Source organism: Salvelinus fontinalis, chromosome 10, assembly GCF_029448725.1.
Source record: "Salvelinus fontinalis isolate EN_2023a chromosome 10, ASM2944872v1, whole genome shotgun sequence".
NCBI classification, from domain to species: domain Eukaryota; kingdom Metazoa; phylum Chordata; class Actinopteri; order Salmoniformes; family Salmonidae; genus Salvelinus; species Salvelinus fontinalis.
In genome coordinates, this window is record NC_074674.1 from 31,013,119 (window position 1) to 31,039,136 (window position 26,018).

A 26,018-nucleotide genomic window follows, 5' to 3' on the forward strand; every position below is an offset into this window, starting at 1 on the left:
TCTCATCATTGACTCAGAGACTCATACTCCTCTCTTCGATACACCCATCTTTCTCAATAAGTCAGGAAACCTGAGCAAAAAGTGACATCTTGTAAGAGCTTTACATTAAACTTCCAAAAGGATGCCTGCTGAGGCCCTGGGGAAATAGACAGCCGAGCTGTGGTTATGTGGTGATATGAAAAAAACACTGGGAAAATGGTAGCACCCTAGTCGGGCTGCACTCGCCCGAGCCCCAAAGACCTTCACCCATGTACAGTTGAAGTCGGAAGTTTACATACACTTAGGTTGGAGTCATTAAAACTCGTTTTTCAACCACTCCACACATTTGTTAACAAACTTTTGTATTGGCAAGTCGGTTAGGACATCTACCTTGTGTCATGACACAAGTCATTTTTCCAAAAATTGTTTACAGACAGATAATTTCACTTATAATTCACTGTATCACAATTCCAGTGGGTCAGAAGTGTACATACACTAAGTTGACTGTGCCTTTAAACAGCTTGGAAAATCCAGAAAATTATGTAATGGCTTTAGAAGCTTCTGATAGGCTAATTGACATCAGTTGAGTCCATTCAAGAGGTGTACCTGTGAATGTATTTCAAGGCATACCTTCAAACTCAGTGCCTCTTTGCTTGACATCATGGGAAAATCAAAAGAAATCAGCTAAGGCCTCAGAAAAAAATTGCAGACCTCCACAAGTCTGGTTCATCCGTGGTAGCAATTTTCAAATGCCTGAAGGTACCACGTTCATCTGTACAAACAATAGTACACAAGTATAAACTCTATGGGACCACGCAGCCGTCATACCGCTCAGGAAGGAGACACGTTCTGTCTCCTAGAGATGAACGTACTTTGGTGTGAAAAGTGCAAATCAATCTCAGAACAACAGCAAAGGACCTTGTGAAGATTCTGGAAGAAACAGGTACAAAAGTATCTATATCCACAGTGAAATGAGTCCTATATCGACATAACCTGAAAGGCCGCTCAGCAAGGAAGAAGCCACTGCTCCAAAACTGCCATATTAAAGCTAGATTACGATTTGCAAATACACATGGAGACAAAGATCGTAATTTTTTCCTCTGGTCTGATGAAACAAAAATAGAACAGTTTGGCTATAATGACCATCATTATATTTGGAGGAAAAAGGGGAGGGATTGCAAGCCGAAGAACACCATCCCAACCGTGAAGCAGCATCATGTTTTGGGGGTGCTTTGCTGCAGGGGGGACTGGTGCACTTCACAAAATAGATGGCATCATGAGGATGGAACATTATGTGGATATATTGAAGCAACATCTCAAGACATCAGTCAGGAAGTTAAAGCTTGGTCGCAAATGATGTCATAAGGTGAATGCACCAATTTGTAAGTCGCTCTGGATAAGAGCGTCTGCTAAATGACTTAAATGTAAATGTAAATGTAAATGGGTCTTCCAAATGGACAATGACCCCAAGCATACTTCCAAAGTTGTGGCAAAATGGCTGAAGGACAACAAAGTCAAGGTATTGAAGTGGCCATCACAAAGCCCTGACCTCAATCCTATAGAAGATTTGTGGGCATAACTGAAAAACGTGTGCGAGCAAGAAGGCCTACAAACCTGACTCAGTTACACCAGCTCTGTCAGGAGGAATGGGCCAAAATTCCTCCAACCTATTGTGGGAAGCTTGTGGAAGGCTACCCAAAACGTTTGACCCAAGTTAAATCATTTAAAGGCAATGCTACCAAATACTAATTGAGTGTATGTAAACTTCTGACCCACTGGGAATATGATGAAATAAATAAAAGCTGAAATAAATCATTCTCTACTATTATTCTGACATTTCACATTCTTAAAATAAAGTGGTGATCCTAATTGACCTAAAACAGGGAATTTTTACTAGGATTAAATGTCAGGAATTGTGAAAAACTGAGCTCAAATGTATTTGGTTAAGGTGTATTTAAGCCTCTGACTTCAACTGTATACTGTCTTGTTTTGGGATGTCTAGTTCTCCAAACATCCACTAGTTCAAACTGTTTAATGTTGTCCCTTAACACCCCACTGAGCCTGAATGAGCCTCCTCCCATTTCTATCTTTCATAAAATCCATCGTACAGTTCCAGTCCCCGACTACCACCAGCGTCCCCTCAGGAGCTACCTGAAAGAGTTCCTAAGACAACCAAACAGACTCTCTCTCTCTGTGTTAGGCGCATACACATTTATAAGGACAAAACCCCTGTTGTTAATTTCTATATCTCTACCTATATCTCATCTCTTGGCAGTAGTACTGTAGACTACTTTATCACTGACCTCAACCCAGAGTCTCTTAGAGCATTCACAGTCAGTCCACTGACACCCCTATCAGATCACAACAAAATCAAACACAGCTATGCTCAATCATAAGGCATCAAAGCCAAAGGAACTGAATAATATTAAGAAATGCTATAGATGGAAGGAAAATAGTGTGGAAATCTACCAAAAACAATTAGGCAACAACAAATTCCTTCTAGAAATGTTCCTGGACTAAAGGTTTCACTGTAATAGTGAAGGTGCAAACTTGGCAGTAGAAAACCTATACAGTTTGACCTCTCAGCTTCACTATCAAATCTAAAAATGTCAATCAAACAACATAAGAAAATTAACAACACTGACAAATAGTTTGATGAAAAATGCAAAAACATAAGAAAGAAATTGAGAAATCTATCCAACCAAAACATAGACACCCAGAAAACCTGAGCCTACACCTTCAATATGATGAATCACTAAAACAATACAGAAATACATGACGGAAAAAGAAGGAACAGCACGTCAGATATCAGCTCAATGTAATTGAAGAATTCATAGAATCTAACCACTTCTGGGAAAATTGGAAAACTCGAAACAAACAACAACACGAAGAGTTAACTATCCTAAATGGAGATGGATAAACCACTTCTCCAATATTTTGGGCTCTATAACAAAGAACAAACAGAAAAAACATATACATGATCAAATACAAGTCTTGGAATGGACAATTAAATACTACCAGAACCCCCTGAATTCTCCAATAACCTCTACAGAGTACCTAACCCGGATCCGGGATCCCCCCCACCCCCCCACACACTGATTAGCATAGCTAGCATAGCTTCACAAGTAGATAGTAGCATCTAAATATCATTAAATCACAAGTCCAAGACACCAGATGAAAGATACAGATCTTGTGAATAAAGCCACCATTTCAGATTTTTAAAATGTTTTACAGGGAAGACAAAATATGTAAAGATGTAAATCTATTAGCTAAAAACACATTAGCATAATCCACCATCTTTTATTTGTCCACCAACACCAGTAGCTATCACCAATTCGGCTAAACTAAGATATTTATAGCCCCTAACCAAGAAAAAAACTCATCAGATGACAGTCTGATAACATATTTATGGTATGGGATAGGTTTTGTTAGAAAAAAGTGCATATTTCAGGTAGATGGCATAGGTTACAATTGCACCCACCGTCACAAATGGACTAGAATAATTACAATGAGCAACGTGTTTACCTAACTACTAATCATCAAACATTTCGTAAAAATACACAGCATACACTAATCGAAAGACACAGATCCTGTGAATACAGACAATATTTCAGATTTTCTAAGTGTCTTACAGCGAAAACACAATAAATCGTTATATTAGCGTAGCACATAGCACATAGCAGCCCAGCATTGATTCTAGCCAAAGTGAGCGATAAAAGTCAACATCGCCAAAAGATATTAATTTTTTCACTAACCTTCTCAGAATTCTTCCGATGACACTCCTGTAACATCATTTTACAATATACATATACAGTTTGTTCGAAAAGGTGCATATTTAGCCATACAAAACCGTGGTTACACAATGAAAATAGTAGCAAAACAAGCCTGAAAATGTCGGTCGCCATCTTTCAGAGTGATCTGGTTTAATTAATAGCTAATCATATACTTGACTAAAAAATACAGGGTTTACAGGAATCGAAAGACAAATTAGTTCTTAATGCAACCGCTGATTTACATTTTTAAAATTATCCTTACTTTTCAATACAGGGTTCGCCAAGTGAAGCTATACCAAACAAAATGGCGAAATATGCGTTTAAAATATTTCGACAGAAACACGATTTATCATATTAAATATTGCTTACTTTGAGCTGTTCTTCCATCAGATTCTTGGGCAATGTATCCTTTCTATGTTATAAACGTCTTTTGGTCGATAGATGTCCTCTGTCCTTCGAAATGTCCACCACCAACGACCGACACCCCAAAACGTGTCCAAAGTTTCAGAGTGCACAACAAATAAATTCCTCAAAATCGCACTAAACGGATATAAATTGCTATAAAACGGTTCAAATTAACTACATTATGATGTTTTTAACACCTAAAACGAGTAAAAACATGACCGGAGAAATATTGCTGGTTAGAAAACGATTTGGAACGAGGCAGGTCCGATGCCCTTCACGCTTCAGGCGCACGACGAGAAAGGGCGGTCTCTATACATTTTGGTCTTTTATAATGGCTGAGAATATCCCATCGATTCCATTGAAAGCGTGATGACGTACAGACACCCAGAGGAAGACGTAGGCAGTGTCGGTTTCTTCATAGCATTCACTGTCGCCTTAAAAACAGACCCCAGATCAGAGGTAAAAAAATTTGAAATCTGAACCCTGTCATGAAAAGTGCTGTAGAAATTGTTCTGTACCACTCAGAGACAAAATTTCAACTTCTATAGAAACTAGAAGGTGTTTTCTATCCAATAATAACAATAATATGCATATTGTACGATCAAGAATTTAGCACGAGGCAGTTTAATTTGGAGACACAAATATGCTAATGCGGAACAGCACCCCCTATAGTTCCAAGAAGATAACATTGAATGAACTGCAGGACAAAATACAAACCCTCCATCCCAAAAATACCTTTGGGGTTAATGATATCCTAAATGAAATGATCAAATATACAGACCACAAATTCCAATTAGCTATACTTAAACTCTTTAACATCATTCTCACCTCTGGCATCTTCCTCAATATTTGGAACCAAGGACTGATCACCCCAATCCACAAAAGTGGAGACAAATTTGACCCCAATAACTACTGGGGGATATGCGTCAACAGCAACTTTGGTAAAATCCTCTTCATTATCATAAACAGCAGACACCTACATTTCCTCAGTGAAAGCAATGTACTGAGCAAATGTCAAATTTGCTTTTTACCAAATTACCATATGACAGACCACATATTCATCCTGCACACTCTAATTGACAAACAATCAAACCAAAACAAAGGCAAAGTGTTCTCTTGCTTTGTTGATTTCAAAAAAGCTTTTGACTCAATTTGGCATGAGGGTCTGCTATACAAATTGATGGAAAGTGGTGTTGGGGGAAAAACATACGACATTATAAAATCCATGTACAAAAACAACAAAGTGTGCAGTTAAAATTGGCAAAAACCACACACATTTCTTTCCACAGGGCCAGGGGGTGAGACAGGGATGCAACTTAAGCCCCATCCTCTTTAACATATATATATCAACGAATTGGCGAGGGCACTAAAACAGTCTGCTGCACCCGTCCTCACCCTACTAGAATCTGAAGTCAAATGTCTACTGTTTGCTGATGATTTGGTGCTTCTGTCCCCGAACCAAGGTCGGCCTATAGCAGCACCTAGATCTTCTGCACAGATTCTGTCAGACCTGGGCCCTGATAGTAAATCTCAGTATGACAAAAATAATGGTGTTCCAAAAAAGGTCCAGTTGCCAGGACCACGAATACAAATTCCATCTAGATATCGTTGTCCGAGAGCACACAAAAAGCTATATATACCTCGGCCTAAACATCAGCACCACAGGTAACTTCCACACAGCTGTGAACAATCTAAGAAACAAGGTAAGAAGGGCCTTCTGTGCCATCTAAAGGAACATCAAATTCAACATACCAATTAGGATCTGGCTAACAATACTTGAATCAATTATAGAACCCATTGTTCTACAACCACCTAAAATGATTCCCAAACCTTCCATAACAAAGCCGACAAATGAACCTGGAGAAAAGCTCCCAAAGCAAGATAGTCCTGGGGCTCTGTTCACAAACACAAACAGACACCACAGAGCCCCAGGACAGCAACACATGAGAAACAATAATAACAATAAAAACAATAACAATAACAATAAAAAATATATATATACTTGTCACATTGGAAAGAATTTACAAAAAAACAGAGCAAACTATAATGCTATTTGACCCTAAACAGAGAGTACAAGTAGGAGAATACCTGACCACTGTGACTGACCCAAAATGAAGGAAATCTTTGACTATGTACAGACTCAGTGAGCATAAACTTACTAATGAGAAAGGCTGCCAAAGGCAGACCTGGCTCTCAAGAGAATACAGGTTATGTGCACACTGCCCATAGAATGAGGTAGAAACTGAGTTGCCTAACCTCCTGTGAAATGTATGACCATATTAGAGACACATATTTCCCTCAGATTACACAGACCCACAAAAAAATTGAAAACAAATACAATTTTGATAAACTCCCGTATCTATTGGGTGAAATACACCAGTGTGACATCACAGCAAGAAGATGTGTGACCTGTTGCCACAAGAAATGGGCAACCAGTGAAGATCAAACACCATTTAAAATACAACCCATTTTTGTTAATTTATTTTTTATTTTGTACTTTAACTATTTGCACATAATATGACATTATTTTGGAACTTTTGTGAGTGTAATGTTTACTGTTCATTTTTATTGTTTATTTCACTTGCTTTGGCAATGTTAACATATATTTCCCATTCCAATAAAGCTCTTAAATTGAAAAAATTGAACTGAATTGAGGGCAAAAGAGAGAAAAAGAGAAGAGTATGAGACAGAGGGAGAGGGAGAGAGAGAGAAAGAGAGAGAGTTGTCAGAGAATGGAGAAGGAAAGAGGGTGGGGGAGAGATGTGGGAGAGACAGAGTCTCCAGAGAGAGAGAGAGTCAGTGTGACATGGTGTAAGGAAGATGGTGAATGACAGTTAGCGCATACACACCAAACAGAAGCACATACCGTATGCAGAGATGTTCCCCTACTTATACGACACACTCTCCTCACATAGAGATAAGTGAACGCTCTACAGTCCCAAAGGTCTGTTTGTGTGTACGCGTGAACGCACGTGTGTGTGACTCACAGCGCATGGCGAGGATGCTCCACCCGAGGTGACAGCACATGCACCTGAAGCACTCTTTTTCCTCCATACAGACAAATACACACAAACTCTCTCTTCCTCTCTCTCTCTCTCTCTCTCTCTCTCTCTCTCTCTCTCACTCACTCTATTTCTCCACCTCTCTCTCTCTCTCGCTCTCTCTCTCTCTCTCTCTCTCTCTCTCTCTCTCTCTCTCTCTCTCTCACTCACTCTATTTCTCCACCTCTCTCTCTCTCTCTCTCTCTCTCTCTCTCTCTCTCTCTCTCTCTCTCTCTCTCTCTCTCACCCCCTTCTCCGCCTCTGAAGGACAGTCAGATGGATGGGGCGTGAGCGCGACAAAGACATTGTAGCTCGTCTTAGAACGTTAACTGAGGAGAGAGGTGGCTGCACGGTTTCTCTCCTCAGCTTCTCTCTGTTTCTCTGTTTATCTCTCCTCAGCCTCTCTCTGCTTCTCACTTTCTCTCCTCAGCCTCTCTCTGCTTCTCTCTTTCTCTCTTCTTCATCTTCCCTTTCCCAGTCGATCTCATTCTCTCCCATCACAGCCTCTCTCTCCCTCCCCTCCCTCCCTCCCCTCCCTCCCACTCTCTCTCTCTTTTTCTCTCTCTCTTTCTCTCTCTCTCTCTCTCTCTCTCTCTCTCTCTCTCTCTCTCTCTCTCTCTCTCTCTCTCTCTCTCTCTCTCTCTCTCTCTCTCTCTCTCTCTCTCTCTCTCTCTCATGAATGTCACCTCTGCTGATGGTTGCTGCTGGAATTCACAGACCACTCTCACACTCTCACACTCACCCGTGGGGGGCGGCCGGGGGTTAGTTGAGGGCTGTGTGGAGAGAGAGAATGCCAGAAGAGGAGGAAGATAAATCTCTCTCTGTCCATCCCTCTGTTCCGTTCCCGGATTCATTCTTGGGAGTCCGTCACCGTCCCGCCTGCTGTGCTGCCTCTGGATCTAAGTCTACTGGATTACCGCTCCGTTTCTCCGCTCATTATTCCTGACGCTTGCATTTCCACGGCAGGCAAAGTTGGGCATCCAGAGACTATATGTTGACTGCCTGTTCATTTCCTCTTGAATTTATATGCTGTTTGAGCTTCAAAATGATTTCACTCATCACTGGAAGAAGTGTGATTTTAATATGACAGAGAAAAGAGCTCCGTCTCTTTTTGGGGGATTGTTTACTTATAGGATAGGCTAGTGATTTTGCTATATTTTGAACTTCGTTGTCGCTGGTGATTTGGTTGTGAGGGACAAGATGAGTGGGGAGGGAGGTTAGAAATGTAGGAAATGTCGATATCTTTACATGTTTTATTTTTATCAAGCAGAGACATTCTAACCTCACTCACCCATCTTTCTTTTTTACTGAAGATGTGACCTTAGTGGTCTCTGTTGTTCACTGTTTTTTAGTGTAGGTGCATTTATTTCTCGTCACACTGGAGGGTCCGCTTTGGATGTGTGACTGCACTTGAACTCTCACCGTCCCCTGCTCTTCCCTTTTCCAGGGGGCTCTTAACCTAAACCCTCTCTCTTTAACCCTGCGTAAAACCCCTCTCCCCTCTCTGGGGCTCTCTCTGGACTTTCCGACCATTTTCTGTTGCTTGAAGACACAGACAGCTCCGCCAGAAGAGGGGCTGTTGGGTAGGAAGACACCCCCCTCCCAAAGGTGAGAGGGGGGGGGGAAGATGGCAGCTCTCGCCAGCTCTCTCATCAGACAGAAACGGGCGGTCAAGGACGACGGACAAAACAGACCAGTAGCCAACAAGAGGAAGCCTTGTCCCAAGAGCAACAAGTCTCTGTGCCAGAAACAGATACTAGTTCTTATCTCTAAAGTGCGGCTATGTGGGGGTCGAAAAGGTCGAAACGAAAAGAGACCGGGTGAGTCATCTCTCTCCTCCTTTTTTAAATGTATTTTTTATTCATAATAAATATAATGTAACATTTGAGGATGTTCCTGTTGGAATTAATTGGCAGAATGTTAATGAATGATTGATTTGAGAATGAGAATATATGCGAGAATATAGAATTTGTTTGTTTGGATCAGTTCATGTCAGAATAAAAAGGAGTGCCATATTCTGAGCCCCTCGTTGTATTATGTATTCCCTAGTCCTAGAGAGGGAGGATGCATAGAGAGTCAACAGAGCTTAATGAGGAGTAGTTAGAAGGACTCTCCCCTCACACTGCAATCAGCCTTCCTCTAAGCCTTAGAGTTCTCATCCTGGGTAGTATACAGCTGCTGGGTTTCCATAGACACAGCATTAGAGTTCCCATCCTGGGTAGTATACAGCTGCTGGGTTTCCATAGACACAGCATTAGAGTTCCCATCCTGGGTAGTATACAGCTGCTGGGTTCCCATAGACACAGCATTAGAGTTCTCATCCTGGGTAGTATACAGCTGCTGGGTTTCCATAGACACAGCATTAGAGTTCTCATCCTGGGTAGTATACAGCTGCTGGGTTTCCATAGACACAGCATTAGAGTTCTCATCCTGGGTAGTACACAGCTGCTGGGTTTCCATAGACACAGCATTAGAGTTCCCATCCTGGGTAGTACACAGCTGCTGGATTCCCATAGACACAGCATTAGAGTTCCCATCCTGGGTAGTACACAGCTGCTGGGTTTCCATAGACACAGCATTAGAGTTCCCATCCTGGGTAGTATACAGCTGCTGGGTTCCCATAGACACATCATTAGAGTTCCCATCCTGGGTAGTACACAGCTGCTGGGTTTCCATAGACACAGCATTAGAGTTCCCATCCTGGGTAGTATACAGCTGCTGGGTTTCCATAGACACAGCATTAGAGTTCCCATCGTGGGTAGTACACAGCTGCTGGGTTTCCATAGACACAGCATTAGAGTTCTCATCCTGGGTAGTATACAGCTGCTGGGTTCCCATAGACACAGCATTAGAGTTCTCATCCTGGGTAGTATACAGCTGCTGGGTTTCCATAGACACAGCATTAGAGTTCTCATCCTGGGTAGTATACAGCTGCTGGATTCCCATAGACACATCATTAGAGTTCCCATCCTGGGTAGTACACAGCTGCTGGGTTTCCATAGACACAGCATTAGAGTTCCCATCCTGGGTAGTACACAGCTGCTGGGTTCCCATAGACACAGCATTAGAGTTCCCATCCTGGGTAGTATACAGCTGCTGGGTTTCCATAGACACAGCATTAGAGTTCCCATCCTGGGTAGTATACAGCTGCTGGGTTCCCATAGACACAGCATTAGAGTTCCCATCCTGGGTAGTACACAGCTGCTGGGTTCCCATAGACACAGCATTAGAGTTCCCATCCTGGGTAGTACACAGCTGCTGGATTCCACAGACACAGCATTAGAGTTCCCATCCTGGGTAGTATACAGCTGCTGGGTTTCCATAGACACAGCATTAGAGTTCCCATCCTGGGTAGTACACAGCTGCTGGGTTCCCATAGACACAGCATTAGAGTTCCCATCCTGGGTAGTACACAGCTGCTGGGTTTCCATAGACACAGCATTAGAGTTCCCATCCTGGGTAGTACACAGCTGCTGGGTTTCCATAGACACAGCATTAGAGTTCTCATCCTGGGTAGTATACAGCTGCTGGGTTTCCATAGACACAGCATTAGAGTTCTCATCCTGGGTAGTACACAGCTGCTGGGTTTCCATAGACACAGCATTAGAGTTCTCATCCTGGGTAGTATACAGCTGCTGGATTCCCATAGACACAGCATTAGAGTTCCCATCCTGGGTAGTATACAGCTGCTGGGTTCCCATAGACACAGCATTAGAGTTCTCATCCTGGGTAGTACACAGCTGCTGGGTTTCCATAGACACAGCATTAGAGTTCCCATCCTGGGTAGTATACAGCTGCTGGGTTCCCATAGACACATCATTAGAGTTCCCATCCTGGGTAGTACACAGCTGCTGGGTTTCCATAGACACAGCATTAGAGTTCCCATCCTGGGTAGTATACAGCTGCTGGGTTTCCATAGACACAGCATTAGAGTTCCCATCCTGGGTAGTACACAGCTGCTGGGTTTCCATAGACACAGCATTAGAGTTCTCATCCTGGGTAGTATAGAGCTGCTGGGTTCCCATAGACACAGCATTAGAGTTCTCATCCTGGGTAGTATACAGCTGCTGGGTTTCCATAGACACAGCATTAGAGTTCTCATCCTGGGTAGTATACAGCTGCTGGATTCCCATAGACACATCATTAGAGTTCCCATCCTGGGTAGTACACAGCTGCTGGGTTTCCATAGACACAGCATTAGAGTTCCCATCCTGGGTAGTACACAGCTGCTGGATTCCATAGACACAGCATTAGAGTTCCTATCCTGGGTAGTATACAGCTGCTGGGTTTCCATAGACACAGCATTAGAGTTCCCATCCTGGGTAGTACGCAGCTGCTGGGTTCCCATAGACACAGCATTAGAGTTCCCATCCTGGCTAGTACACAGCTGCTGGGTTCCCATAGACACAGCATTAGAGTTCTCATCCTGGGTAGTACACAGCTGCTGGGTTTCCATAGACACAGCATTAGAGTTCCCATCCTGGGTAGTACACAGCTGCTTGGTTTCCATAGACACAGCATTAGAGTTCTCATCCTGGGTAGTACACAGCTGCTGGGTTTCCATAGACACAGCATTAGAGTTCTCATCCTGGGTAGTACACAGCTGCTGGATTCCCATAGACACAGCATTAGAGTTCTCATCCTGGGTAGTACACAGCTGCTGGGTTTCCATAGACACAGCATTAGAGTTCCCATCCTGGGTAGTATACAGCTGCTGGGTTTCCATAGACACAGCATTAGAGTTCCCATCCTGGGTAGTACACAGCTGCTGGGTTTCCATAGACACAGCATTAGAGTTCCCATCCTGGGTAGTACACAGCTGCTGGGTTTCCATAGACACAGCATTAGAGTTCCCATCCTGGGTAGTACACAGCTGCTGGGTTTCCATAGACACAGCATTAGAGTTCTCATCCTGGGTAGTATACAGCTGCTGGGTTTCCATAGACACAGCATTAGAGTTCTCATCCTGGGTAGTACACAGCTGCTGGATTCCCATAGACACAGCATTAGAGTTCCCATCCTGGGTAGTATACAGCTGCTGGGTTCCCATAGACACAGCATTAGAGTTCTCATCCTGGGTAGTACACAGCTGCTGGGTTTCCATAGACACAGCATTAGAGTTCCCATCCTGGGTAGTATACAGCTGCTGGTTTCCCATAGACACATCATTAGAGTTCCCATCCTGGGTAGTACACAGCTGCTGGGTTTCCATAGACACAGCATTAGAGTTCCCATCCTGGGTAGTATACAGCTGCTGGGTTTCCATAGACACAGCATTAGAGTTCCCATCCTGGGTAGTACACAGCTGCTGGGTTCCCATAGACACAGCATTAGAGTTCTCATCCTGGGTAGTATACAGCTGCTGGGTTTCCATAGACACAGCATTAGAGTTCTCATCCTGGGTAGTATACAGCTGCTGGATTCCCATAGACACATCATTAGAGTTCCCATCCTGGGTAGTACACAGCTGCTGGGTTTCCATAGACACAGCATTAGAGTTCCCATCCTGGGTAGTACACAGCTGCTGGGTTCCCATAGACACAGCATTAGAGTTCTCATCCTGGGTAGTACACAGCTGCTGGATTCCCATAGACACAGCATTAGAGTTCCCATCCTGGGTAGTACACAGCTGCTTGGTTTCCATAGACACAGCATTAGAGTTCCCATCCTGGGTAGTATACAGCTGCTGGATTCCATAGACACAGCATTAGAGTTCTCATCCTGGGTAGTACACAGCTGCTGGGTTCCCATAGACACAGCATTAGAGTTCTCATCCTGGGTAGTACACAGCTGCTGGATTCCCATAGGCACAGCATTAGAGTTCCCTTCCTGGGTAGTACACAGCTGCTGGGTTTCCATAGACACAGCATTAGAGTTCCCATCCTGGGTAGTACACAGCTGCTGGATTCCCATAGACACAGCATTAGAGTTCCCATCCTGGGTAGTACACAGCTGCTGGATTCCCATAGGCACAGCATTAGAGTTCCCATCCTGGGTAGTACACAGCTGCTACTACCATGACCACATGTTGTAGTAGACAACATAGAGAAAGCACACATCCCACATGCATACACTATTCTGAGTTCTTTGCACCTTTTAGACCTGTCTTTGGGGAGGTAATTAGAGCCACTTATTACTGTGTGTGTGTGTGTGCGTGTGTTTTGTGTATATTCCAGGTGTGTTGGTAATGTGCACTGTATCTACACCTACTGTTAATATTCAATTAGGTTGAAGATCCTTCAACCCTTTCCTCCCACACTCCAGAGATGATTAATGCATTTCAGATTGAGACCAATCTAACCTGTGTTCTAATCTACGTAACCTTGACACTGGCAAAAAATCCAATGTTAACAACATTGTTCTTTTCAATATCCATTTGGTGGCCTTTAAAATGTCTGGTTTCTGTGAATTCTTCTGTGCTTCTGGATAGTGAAGAGGTGAATGTAAAGGATAATAGCAGCCGCCATATTGAAAATATAACCTGTAGTGTAATTCCTATTTTAGTCTTCTCTATATAATCCCTGTTTGGAGAATCATACATTTTCTACCAAGACTATAATGTCTCCTACGTGATAATGCTGTCTACCAGATGTTGCTGTATGGTGTCTCAGAGTCAACAGGTGGGTGCTTTGGGGCACAGTTAGGAAATGTCAGACATGGATTACAATAGAAAGCTCTATGTAATCCTTGTTACTTCCTGTGGCCATTGGTGTTGCGTTATCAGAGACATTGATTTTGCTATGGCATCTCATCTGTTGTGTCAGCTATAAGTTATTATACGTGACATGCATTTTATGTGTGTCTTGGTGATTGTTTGTAGATCAGAATTGACATACAAGTGTGTTGAAGACTGCTTGTGTGTGTGTGTGTGTGTGTGTGTGTGTGTGTGTGTGTGTGTGTGTGTGTGTGTGTGTGTGTGTGTGTGTGTGTGTGTGTGTGTGTGTGTGTGTGTGTGTGTGTGTGTGTGTGTGTGTGTGTGTGTATGTGTGCACACGTCTGTGTATATACTGAGTATACAAAACATTCAACGTCCTAATAGTGAGTTGCACCACCCCCCACTTTTGCCCACAGAACAGCCTCAGTTTGTCGGGGCATGGACTCTACAAGGTCTCAAAAGCGTTCCACAGGGATGCTGGGCCATGTTGCTTCCCACAGTAGTGTCAAGTTGTCTGGATGTCCTTTCTTTATACACATGAGAAACTATTGTGGATCGAGAAAACACAGCAGCGTTGCAGTTCTTGACACAAACCGATGGGCCTTGAACCTACAGTACTACCATACCCCATTCAAAGGCACTTCAATATTTTGTCTTGCTCATACACCCTCTGAATGGCACACATACACAATCCATGTCTCAATTGTCTCAAGGCTCAAAAATAATGATTCAATCTGTCTCCTCCCCTTCATCTACACTGATTGAAGTGGAATTAAGAGGTGACTTCAGTAAGGGATCATAACATTCACCTGGTCTGTGTTTGTCATGGAAAGAGTGTTCTCTTTCAGTGTTCTTAATGTTTTGTTCACTCAGTGTACTGTATATGTACATGTGTGTGTATGCGTGTGTGTGAGTGAGTGCTTTCCTACCATATGTATTTGTATGAGTTTATGTGTGTGTTTATGTCTCTGTGTGCCAGAGTGTGAAAGCCCCTGAGTAATGGATGACAACAACCTCTCCATGAGCCTGAAATAGCACAGTGCTGTATGCCTATTCCTTCAGTAGCTACAGGGTGCACTGCCATGCCTCAAAGCTTTGTTATGTTAATGTCCATTGATGTTGCAACTGTGAGTGACAAAACAACAGTGAAAAACAACAGGAAAGCTCTGATGATCAGAGCTCACATATTTCTGAGTATTTGCGTAACACAGCTTCAGGCCACTAAATGTCTCATAGTTGGGTTCAGTTTAAGGTACACACTTTGTTTAGTGTTTGTGTCTTTCATTTTGGGGGTGTGAGGAGAGTGTTGTATAAGTGATCGTTCGTCACTTCCACCATTTTAAATGCATGTTCGTTTATTCTGCTATCAAGCCATCAGTATCTTCATGGTAATACTTTTATAATCACATAAGCAGTTATATTTACTAGGGTCATGAAAACAAATATTTTCAGTATACAAATGTCCTATAATGGTGGTAGGTGTCTAGTCCTAGGGATGTCATGTTACCATCAACCATGTGTGATAGTTGCAGAATGCAGCATCAGCCTCTGTTCCCACCTTGCCTACACCTCTTCCTGTCCTGGTCGCTTTTAAGATGGCCGCTGCCGGCCCACTAGATGAAAGCGATGAAAGCTCGCTCCCACTGTCAGTGATCTGCAGCGATTGTCCCTTCTCCAATCGATCCAGCTCACTAATTTATACTGATTAATCAATAATCACCCTCTTAGTTTGTCCAAGGAGGAATTCGACCTGGGAAGGGTGGGATATCGACCAGTGACCCCCTTCTCCCCTCACACACACCCTCTAACATTCTCTCTCTCACTCACACCTACACACACACATACATGCACGTGCACTCTCTCTCTCACACACACACAGACACACACACACACACACACACACACACACACACACACACACACACACACACACACACACACACACACACACACACACACACACACACACACACACACACACACACACACACACACACACACACACACACACACACACACACACACACAAAATACACACACACACACGCATTCACACACGCATGAATATGCACGTCAACACACACCTACAACCCGGCCAAATGACACCTGGGCAAGATAAGAATGAGACAGTATATTGAACCGAAGCTAAAGAGAAATGTTTGATCTGCAGTTAACATTTAATGACAGTCACACAGACAGGAAGTGTAGTATAGTCCCAGACGTCTTCTAGTGCAGAGGTGGTAGGGTATGAGCAGGCATCAGTAGGGCCAATCGGCTGCACTCGGGAAAAGTTCTTTGGGTCACAAATCTGGGCCCCTATCGGTGAGCAGGAGACCAGGTCATGAGGTGAGATCCAGATGATTATAGCATTAAGCTGACCACAAGAGATCAGGGCCCTAAAGTTGCTTACTAGACAACATCTGATCACACTGTGCAGTGTTAGGTAGCCCTGCGACAGGGGTCAGAGAGAGAGAGAGAGAGAGAGAGGAGGGAGGAATACAGAGAGAGAGAGAGAGATAGAGAGAGAGAGAGAGAGAGAGAGAGAGAGAGAGAGAGGGAGAATGAGGGAGGAAGACACAGAGAGAGAGAGATAAACAGAGGAAATAAAAATGTCAGTACAGATACAGAGCAAAGAAGAGACTGAGTTAGACTAGGGGGAGGATGGAGGATTTGGGGATGGTGATCTGAGTTAGACCAGGGGAGGATGGAGAATATGGGGATGGTGATCTGAGTTAGACCAGGGGAGGATATGGGGATGGTGATCTGAGTTAGACCAGGGGAGGATGGAGGATATGGGGATGGTGATCTGAGTTAGACCAGGGGAGGATATGGGGATGGTGATCTGAGTTAGACAGGGGGAGGATATGGGGATGGTGATCTGAGTTAGACCAGGGGAGGATGGAGGATATGGGGATGGGGATCTGAGTTAGACCAGGGGAGGATATGGGGATGGTGATCTGAGTTAGACCAGGGGAGGATGGAGGATATGGGGATGGTGATCTGAGTTAGACCAGGGGACGATGGAGGATATGGGGATGGTGATCTGAGTTAGACCAGGGGAGGATGGAGGATATGGGGATGGTGATCTGAGTTAGACCAGGGGAGGATATGGGGATGGTGATCTGAGTTAGACCAGGGGACGATAGAGGATATGGGGATGGTGATCTGAGTTAGACCAGGGGAGGATATGGGGATGGTGATCTGAGTTAGACCAGGGGAGGATATGGGGATGGTGATCTGAGTTAGACCAGGGGAGGATATGGGGATGGGGATCTGAGTTAGACCAGGGGAGGATATGGGGATGGGGATCTGAGTTAGACCAGGGGAGGATATGGGGATGGTGATCTGAGTTAGACCAGGGGAGGATGGAGGATATGGGGATGGGGATCTGAGTTAGACCAGGGGAGGATGGAGGATATGGGGATGGTGATCTGAGTTAGACCAGGGGAGGATGGAGGATATGGGGATGGTGATCTGAGTTAGCCCAGGGGAGGATGGAGGATATGGGGATGGTGATCTGAGTTAGACCAGGGGAGGATGGAGGATATGGGGATGGTGATCTGAGTCAGCCTAGGGGAGGATGGAGGATATGGGGATGGTGATCTGAGTTAGCCCAGGGGAGGATGGAGGATATGGGGATGGTGATCTGAGTTAGACCAGGGGAGAATGGAGGATATGGGGATGGGGATCTGAGTTAGACCAGGGGAGGATGGAGGATATGGGGATGGTGATCTGAGTTAGACCAGGGGACGATGGAGGATATGGGGATGGTGATCTGAGTTAGACCAGGGGAGGATGGAGGATATGGGGATGGTGATCTGAGTTAGACCAGGGGACGATGGAGGATATGGGGATGGTGATCTGAGTTAGACCAGAGGAGGATATGGGGATGGTGATCTGAGTTAGACCAGGGGAGGATGGAGGATATGGGGATGGGGATCTGAGTTAGACCAGGGGAGGATATGGGGATGGTGATCTGAGTTAGACCAGGGGAGGATGGAGGATATGGGGATGGTGATCTGAGTTAGACCAGGGGAGGATGGAGGATATGGGGATGGGGATCTGAGTTAGACCAGGGGATGATGGAGGATATGGGGATGGGGATCTGAGTTAGACCAGGGGAGGATGGAGGATATGGGGATGGTGATCTGAGTTAGACCAGGGGATGATGGAGGATATGGGGATGGTGATCTGAGTTAGACCAGGGGACGATGGAGGATATGGGGATGGTGATCTGAGTTAGACCAGGGGAGGATATGGGGATGGTGATCTGAGTTAGACCAGGGGAGGATATGGGGATGGTGATCTGAGTTAGACCAGGGGACGATGGAGGATATGGGGATGGTGATCTGAGTTAGACCAGGGGAGGATATGGGGATGGTGATCTGAGTTAGACCAGGGGAGGATATGGGGATGGTGATCTGAGTTAGACCAGAGGAGGATATGGGGATGGGGATCTGAGTTAGACCAGGGGAGGATATGGGGATGGTGATCTGAGTTAGACCAGGGGAGGATGGAGGATATGGGGATGGGGATCTGAGTTAGACCAGGGGAGGATATGGGGATGGTGATCTGAGTTAGACCAGGGGAGGATGGAGGATATGGGGATGGTGATCTGAGTTAGACCAGGGGAGGATGGAGGATATGGGGATGGTGATCTGAGTTAGACCAGGGGACGATGGAGGATATGGGGATGGTGATCTGAGTTAGACCAGGGGACGATGGAGGATATGGGGATGGTGATCTGAGTTAGACCAGGGGACGATGGAGGATATGGGGATGGTGATCTGAGTTAGACCAGGGGAGGATATGGGGATGGTGATCTGAGTTAGACCAGGGGACGATGGAGGATATGGGGATGGTGATCTGAGTTAGACCAGGGGAGGATATGGGGATGGTGATCTGAGTTAGACCAGGGGAGGATGGAGGATATGGGGATGGGGATAAGAGTTAGACCAGGGGAGGATATGGGGATGGTGATCTGAGTTAGACCAGGGGAGGATGGAGGATATGGGGATGGTGATCTGAGTTAGACCAGGGGACGATGGAGGATATGGGGATGGTGATCTGAGTTAGACCAGGGGAGGATATGGGGATGGTGATCTGAGTTAGACCAGGGGAGGATGGAGGATATGGGGATGGTGATCTGAGTTAGACCAGGGGAGGATATGGGGATGGTGATCTGAGTTAGACCAGGGGAGGATATGGGGATGGTGATTTGAGTTAGACCAGGGGAGGATATGGGGATGGGGATCTGAGTTAGACCAGGGGAGGATATGGGGATGGGGATCTGAGTTAGACCAGGGGAGGATATGGGGATGGGGATCTGAGTTAGACCAGGGGAGGATATGGGGATGGTGATCTGAGTTAGACCAAGGGAGGATGGAGGATATGGGGATGGTGATCTGAGTTAGACCAGGGGAGGATGGAGGATATGGGGATGGGGATCTGAGTTAGACCAGGGGAGGATGGAGGATATGGGGATGGGGATCTGAGTTAGACCAGGGGAGGATGGAGGATTTGGGGATGGGGATCTGAGTTAGACCAGGGGATGATGGAGGATATGGTGATGGTGATCTGAGTTAGACCAGGGGACGATGGAGGATATGGGGATGGTGATCTGAGTTAGACCAGGGGAGGATGGAGGATATGGGGATGGTGATCTGAGTTAGACCAGGGGAGGATATGGGGATGGTGATCTGAGTTAGACCAGGGGACGATGGAGGATATGGGGATGGTGATCTGAGTTAGACCAGGGGAGGATATGGGGATGGGGATCTGAGTTAGACCAGTTGAGGATATGGGGATGGGGATCTGAGTTAGACCAGGGGAGAATATGGGGATGGTGATCTGAGTTAGACCAGGGGAGGATGGAGGATATGGGGATGGTGATCTGAGTTAGACCAGGGGAGGATGGAGGATATGGGGATGGGGATCTGAGTTAGACCAGGGGAGGATGGAGGATATGGGGATGGGGATCTGAGTTAGACCAGGGGAGGATGGAGGATATGGGGATGGGGATCTGAGTTAGACCAGGGGATGATGGAGGATATGGGGATGGTGATCTGAGTCAGCCTAGGGGAGGATGGAGGATATGGGGATGGTGATCTGAGTTAGCCCAGGGGAGGATGGAGGATATGGGGATGGTGATCTGAGTTAGACCAGGGGAGGATGGAGGATATGGGGATGGTGATCTGAGTTAGACCAGGGGAGGATGGAGGATATGGGGATGGTGATCTGAGTTAGACCAGGGGAGGATATGGGGATGGTGATCTGAGTTAGACCAGGGGATGATGGAGGATATGGGGATGGTGATCTGAGTTAGACCAGGGGAGGATATGGGGATGGTGATCTGAGTTAGACCAGGGGAGGATGGAGGATATGGGGATGGTGATCTGAGTTAGACCAGGGGAGGATATGGGGATGGTGCTCTGAGTCAGCCTAGGGGAGGATGGAGGATATAGGGGATGGTGATCTGAGTTAGACCAGGGGAGGATGGAGGATATGGGGATGGGGATCTGAGTTAGACCAGGGGAGGATATGGGGATGGTGATCTGAGTTAGACCAGGGGAGGATGGAGGATATGGGGATGGTGATCTGAGTTAGACCAGGGGATGATGGAGGATATGGTGATGGTGATCTGAGTTAAACCAGGGGAGGATGGAGGATATGGGGATGGTGATCTGAGTTAGACCAGGGGACGATGGAGGATATGGGGATGGTGATCTGAGTTAGACCAGGGGAGGATGGAGGATATGGGGATGGTGATCTGAGTTAGACCAGGGGAAGATATGGGGATGGTGATCTGAGTTAGACCAGGGGACGATGGAGGATATGGGGATGGTGATCTGAGTTAGACCAGGGGAGGATATGGGGATGGTGATCTGAGTTAGACCAGGGGAGGATATGGGGATGGTAATCTGAGTTAGATCAGGGGAGGATATGGGGATGGGGATCTGAGTTAGACCAGGGGAGGATATGGGGATGGTGATCTGAGTTAGACCAGGGGAGGATGGAGGATATGGGGATGGTGATCTGAGTTAGACCAGGGGACGATGGAGGATATGGGGATGGTGATCTGAGTTAGACCATGGGACGATGGAGGATATGGGGATGGTGATCTGAGTTAGACCAGGGGACGATGGAGGATATGGGGATGGGGATCTGAGTTAGACCAGGGGAGGATGGAGGATATGGGGATGGGGATCTGAGTCAGCCTAGGGGAGGATGGAGGATATGGGGATGGTGATCTGAGTTAGACCATGGGACGATGGAGGATATGGGGATGGTGATCTGAGTTAGACCAGGGGAGGATATGGGGATGGGGATCTGAGTTAGACCAGGGGAGGATGGAGGATATGGGGATGGGGATCTGAGTCAGCCTAGGGGAGGATGGAGGATATGGGGATGGTGATCTGAGTTAGACCAGGGGAGGATGGAGGATATGGGGATGGGGATCTGAGTTAGACCAGGGGAGGATGGAGGATATGGGGATGGTGATCTGAGTTAGACCAGGGGACGATGGAGGATATGGGGATGGTGATCTGAGTTAGACCAGGGGACGATGGAGGATATGGGGATGGTGATCTGAGTTAGACCAGGGGAGGATATGGGGATGGTGATCTGAGTTAGACCAGGGGACGATGGAGGATATGGGGATGGTGATCTGAGTTAGACCAGGGGAGGATATGGGGATGGGGATCTGAGTTAGACCAGGGGACGATGGAGGATATGGGGATGGTGATCTGAGTTAGACCAGGGGACGATGGAGGATATGGGGATGGTGATCTGAGTTAGACCAGGGGAGGATATGGGGATGGTGATCTGAGTTAGACCAGGGGAGGATATGGGGATGGTGATCTGAGTTAGACCAGGGGAGGATATGGGGATGGTGATCTGAGTTATACCAGGGGAGGATGGAGGATATGGGGATGGGGATCTGAGTTAGACCACGGGAGGATGGAGGATATGGGGATGGGGATCTGAGTTAGACCAGGGGAGGATGGAGGATATGGGGATGGGGATCTGAGTTAGACCAGGGGAGGATGGAGGATATGGGGATGGGGATCTGAGTTAGACCAGGGGACGATGGAGGATATGGGGATGGTGATCTGAGTCAGCCTAGGGGAGGATGGAGGATATGGGGATGGTGATCTGAGTTAGCCCAGGGGAGGATGGAGGATATGGGGATGGTGATCTGAGTTAGCCCAGGGGAGGATGGAGGATATGGGGATGGTGATCTGAGTCAGCCTAGGGGAGGATGGAGGATATGGGGATGGTGATCTGAGTTAGCCCAGGGGAGGATGGAGGATATGGGGATGGTGATCTGAGTTAGACCAGGGGAGGATGGAGGATATGGGGATGGGGATCTGAGTTAGACCAGGGGAGGATGGAGGATATGGGAAAGGTGATCTGAGTTAGACCAGGGGACGATGGAGGATATGGGGATGGTGATCTGAGTTAGACCAGGGGACGATGGAGGATATGGGGATGGTGATCTGAGTTAGACCAGGGGAGGATATGGGGATGGTGATCTGAGTTAGACCAGGGGACGATGGAGGATATGGGGATGGTGATCTGAGTTAGACCAGGGGAGGATATGGGGATGGTGATCTGAGTTAGACCAGGGGAGGATATGGGGATGGTGATCTGAGTTAGACCAGGGGAGGATATGGGGATGGGGATCTGAGTTAGACCAGGGGAGGATATGGGGATGGGGATCTGAGTTAGACCAGGGGAGGATATGGGGATGGGGATCTGAGTTAGACCAGGGGAGGATATGGGGATGGTGATCTGAGTTAGACCAGGGGAGGATGAAGGATATGGGGATGGTGATCTGAGTTAGACCAGGGGAGGATGGAGGATATGGGGATGGGGATCTGAGTTAGACCAGGGGAGGATGGAGGATATGGGGATGGGGATCTGAGTTAGACCAGGGGAGGATGGAGGATATGGGGATGGGGAACTGAGTTAGACCAGGGGACGATGGAGGATATGGGGATGGTGATCTTAGTCAGCCTAGGGGAGGATGGAGGATATGGGGATGGTGATCTGAGTTAGCCCAGGGGAGGATGGAGGATATGGGGATGGTGATCTGAGTTAGACCAGGGGAGGATGGAGGATATGGGGATGGGGATCTGAGTTAGACCAGGGGACGATGGAGGATATGGGGATGTTGATCTGAGTTAGACCAGGGGACGATGGAGGATATGGGGATGGTGATCTGAGTTAGACCAGGGGAGGATATGGGGATGGTGATCTGAGTTAGACTAGGGGAGGATGGAGAATATGGGGATGGTGATCTGAGTTAGACCAGGGGAGGATATGGGGATGGTGATCTGAGTTAGACCAGGGGAGGATGGAGGATTTGGGGATGGTGATCTGAGTTAGACCAGGGGAGGATATGGGGATGGTGATCTGAGTTAGACCAGGGGAGGATATGGGGATGGTGATCTGAGTTAGACCAGGGGAGGATGGAGGATATGGGGATGGTGATCTGAGTTAGACCAGGGGAGGATATGGGGATGGTGATCTGAGTCAGCCTAGGGGAGGATGGAGGATATGGGGATGGTGATCTGAGTTAGACCAAGGGAGGATGGAGGATATGGGGATGGTGATCTGAGTTAGACCAGGGGAGGATATGGGGATGGTGATCTGAGTTAGACCAGGGGACGATGGAGGATATGGGGATGGTGATCTGAGTTAGACCAGGGGAGGATATGGGGATGGTGATCTGAGTTAGACCAGGGGACGATGGAGGATATGGGGATGGTGATCTGAGTTAGACCAGGGGACGATGGAGGATATGGGGATGGTGATCTGAGTTAGACCAAGGGAGGATGGAGGATATGGGGATGGTGATCTGAGTTAGACCAGGGGAGGATATGGGGATGTTGATCTGAGTTAGACCAGGGGACGATGGAGGATATGGGGATGGTGATCTGAGTTAGACCAGGGGAGGATATGGGGATGGTGATCTGAGTTAGACCAGGGGAGGATATGGGGATGGTGATCTGAGTTAGACCAGGGGAGGATATGGGGATGGGGATCTGAGTTAGACCAGGGGAGGATATGGGGATGGGGATCTGAGTTAGACCAGGGGAGGATATGGGGATGGTGATCTGAGTTAGACCAGGGGAGGATGGAGGATATGGGGATGGGGATCTGAGTTAGACCAGGGGAGGATGGAGGATATGGGGATGGGGATCTGAGTTAGACCAGGGGAGGATGGAGGATATGGGGATGGGGATCTGAGTTAGACCAGGGGAGGATGGAGGATATGGGGATGGGGATCTGAGTTAGACCAGGGGACGATGGAGGATATGGGGATGGTGATCTGAGTCAGCCTAGGGGAGGATGGAGGATATGGGGATGGTGATCTGAGTTAGCCCAGGGGAGAATGGAGGATATGGGGATGGTGATCTGAGTTAGCCCAGGGGAGGATGGAGGATATGGGGATGGTGATCTGAGTCAGCCTAGGGGAGGATGGAGGATATGGGGATGGTGATCTGAGGTAGCCCAGGGGAGGATGGAGGATATGGGGATGGTGATCTGAGTTAGACCAGGGGAGGATGGAGGATATGGGGATGGGGATCTGAGTTAGACCAGGGGAGGATGGAGGATATGGGGATGGTGATCTGAGTTAGACCAGGGGACGATGGAGGATATGGGGATGGTGATCTGAGTTAGACCAGGGGAGGATATGGGGATGGTGATCTGAGTTAGACCAGGGGACGATGGAGGATATGGGGATGGTGATCTGAGTTAGACCAGGGGAGGATATGGGGATGGTGATCTGAGTCAGCCTAGGGGAGGATGGAGGATATGGGGATGGTGATCTGAGTTAGACCAGGGGAGGATGGAGGATAGTGGGATGGGGATCTGAGTTAGACCAGGGGAGGATATGGGGATGGTGATCTGAGTTAGACCAGGGGATGATGGAGGATATGGGAATGGTGATCTGAGTTAGACCAGGGGACGATGGAGGATATGGGGATGGTGATCTGAGTTAGACCAGGGGAGGATGGAGGATATGGGGATGGTGATCTGAGTTAGACCAGGGGACGATGGAGGATATGGGGATGGTGATCTGAGTTAGACCAGGGGACGATGGAGGATATGGGGATGGTGATCTGAGTTAGACCAGGGGAGGATATGGGGATGGTGATCTGAGTTAGACCAGGGGACGATGGAGGATATGGGGATGGTGATCTGAGTTAGACCAGGGGAGGATATGGGGATGGGGATCTGAGTTAGACCAGGGGACGATGGAGGATATGGGGATGGTGATCTGAGTTAGACCAGGGGACGATGGAGGATATGGGGATGGTGATCTGAGTTAGACCAGGGGAGGATATGGGGATGGTGATCTGAGTTAGACCAGGGGAGGATATGGGGATGGTGATCTGAGTTAGACCAGGGGAGGATATGGGGATGGTGATCTGAGTTATACCAGGGGAGGATGGAGGATATGGGGATGGGGATCTGAGTTAGACCACGGGAGGATGGAGGATATGGGGATGGGGATCTGATTTAGACCAGGGGAGGATGGAGGATATGGGGATGGGGATCTGAGTTAGACCAGGGGAGGATGGAGGATATGGGGATGGGGATCTGAGTTAGACCAGGGGACGATGGAGGATATGGGGATGGTGATCTGAGTCAGCCTAGGGGAGGATGGAGGATATGGGGATGGTGATCTGAGTTAGCCCAGGGGAGGATGGAGGATATGGGGATGGTGATCTGAGTTAGCCCAGGGGAGGATGGAGGATATGGGGATGGTGATCTGAGTCAGCCTAGGGGAGGATGGAGGATATGGGGATGGTGATCTGAGTTAGCCCAGGGGAGGATGGAGGATATGGGGATGGTGATCTGAGTTAGACCAGGGGAGGATGGAGGATATGGGGATGGGGATCTGAGTTAGACCAGGGGAGGATGGAGGATATGGGAAAGGTGATCTGAGTTAGACCAGGGGACGATGGAGGATATGGGGATGGTGATCTGAGTTAGACCAGGGGACGATGGAGGATATGGGGATGGTGATCTGAGTTAGACCAGGGGACGATGGAGGATATGGGGATGGTGATCTGAGTTAGACCAGGGGAGGATATGGGGATGGTGATCTGAGTTAGACCAGGGGACGATGGAGGATATGGGGATGGTGAT

General features: G+C 47.1%; 1 protein-coding gene across 3 annotated transcripts in view; it reads left to right on the forward strand.

Moving 5' to 3' along the window:
- The first annotated feature begins 7,482 nt into the window (after positions 1 to 7,482).
- The window catches only part of LOC129864005 (fibroblast growth factor 11-like), a 102,839-nt gene continuing 84,303 nt past the window's right edge, over positions 7,483 to 26,018 (forward strand). The window contains exon 1 of one of the 3 annotated variants that reach the window (XM_055936527.1): positions 7,483 to 9,018. In XM_055936527.1, the coding sequence (XP_055792502.1) occupies positions 8,826 to 9,018 (193 nt within the window). In that variant the 5' untranslated portion in view covers positions 7,483 to 8,825. The remainder of the gene's footprint in view (positions 9,019 to 26,018) is intronic. The other 2 variants (XM_055936526.1, XM_055936525.1) reach the window with 2 other exon arrangements.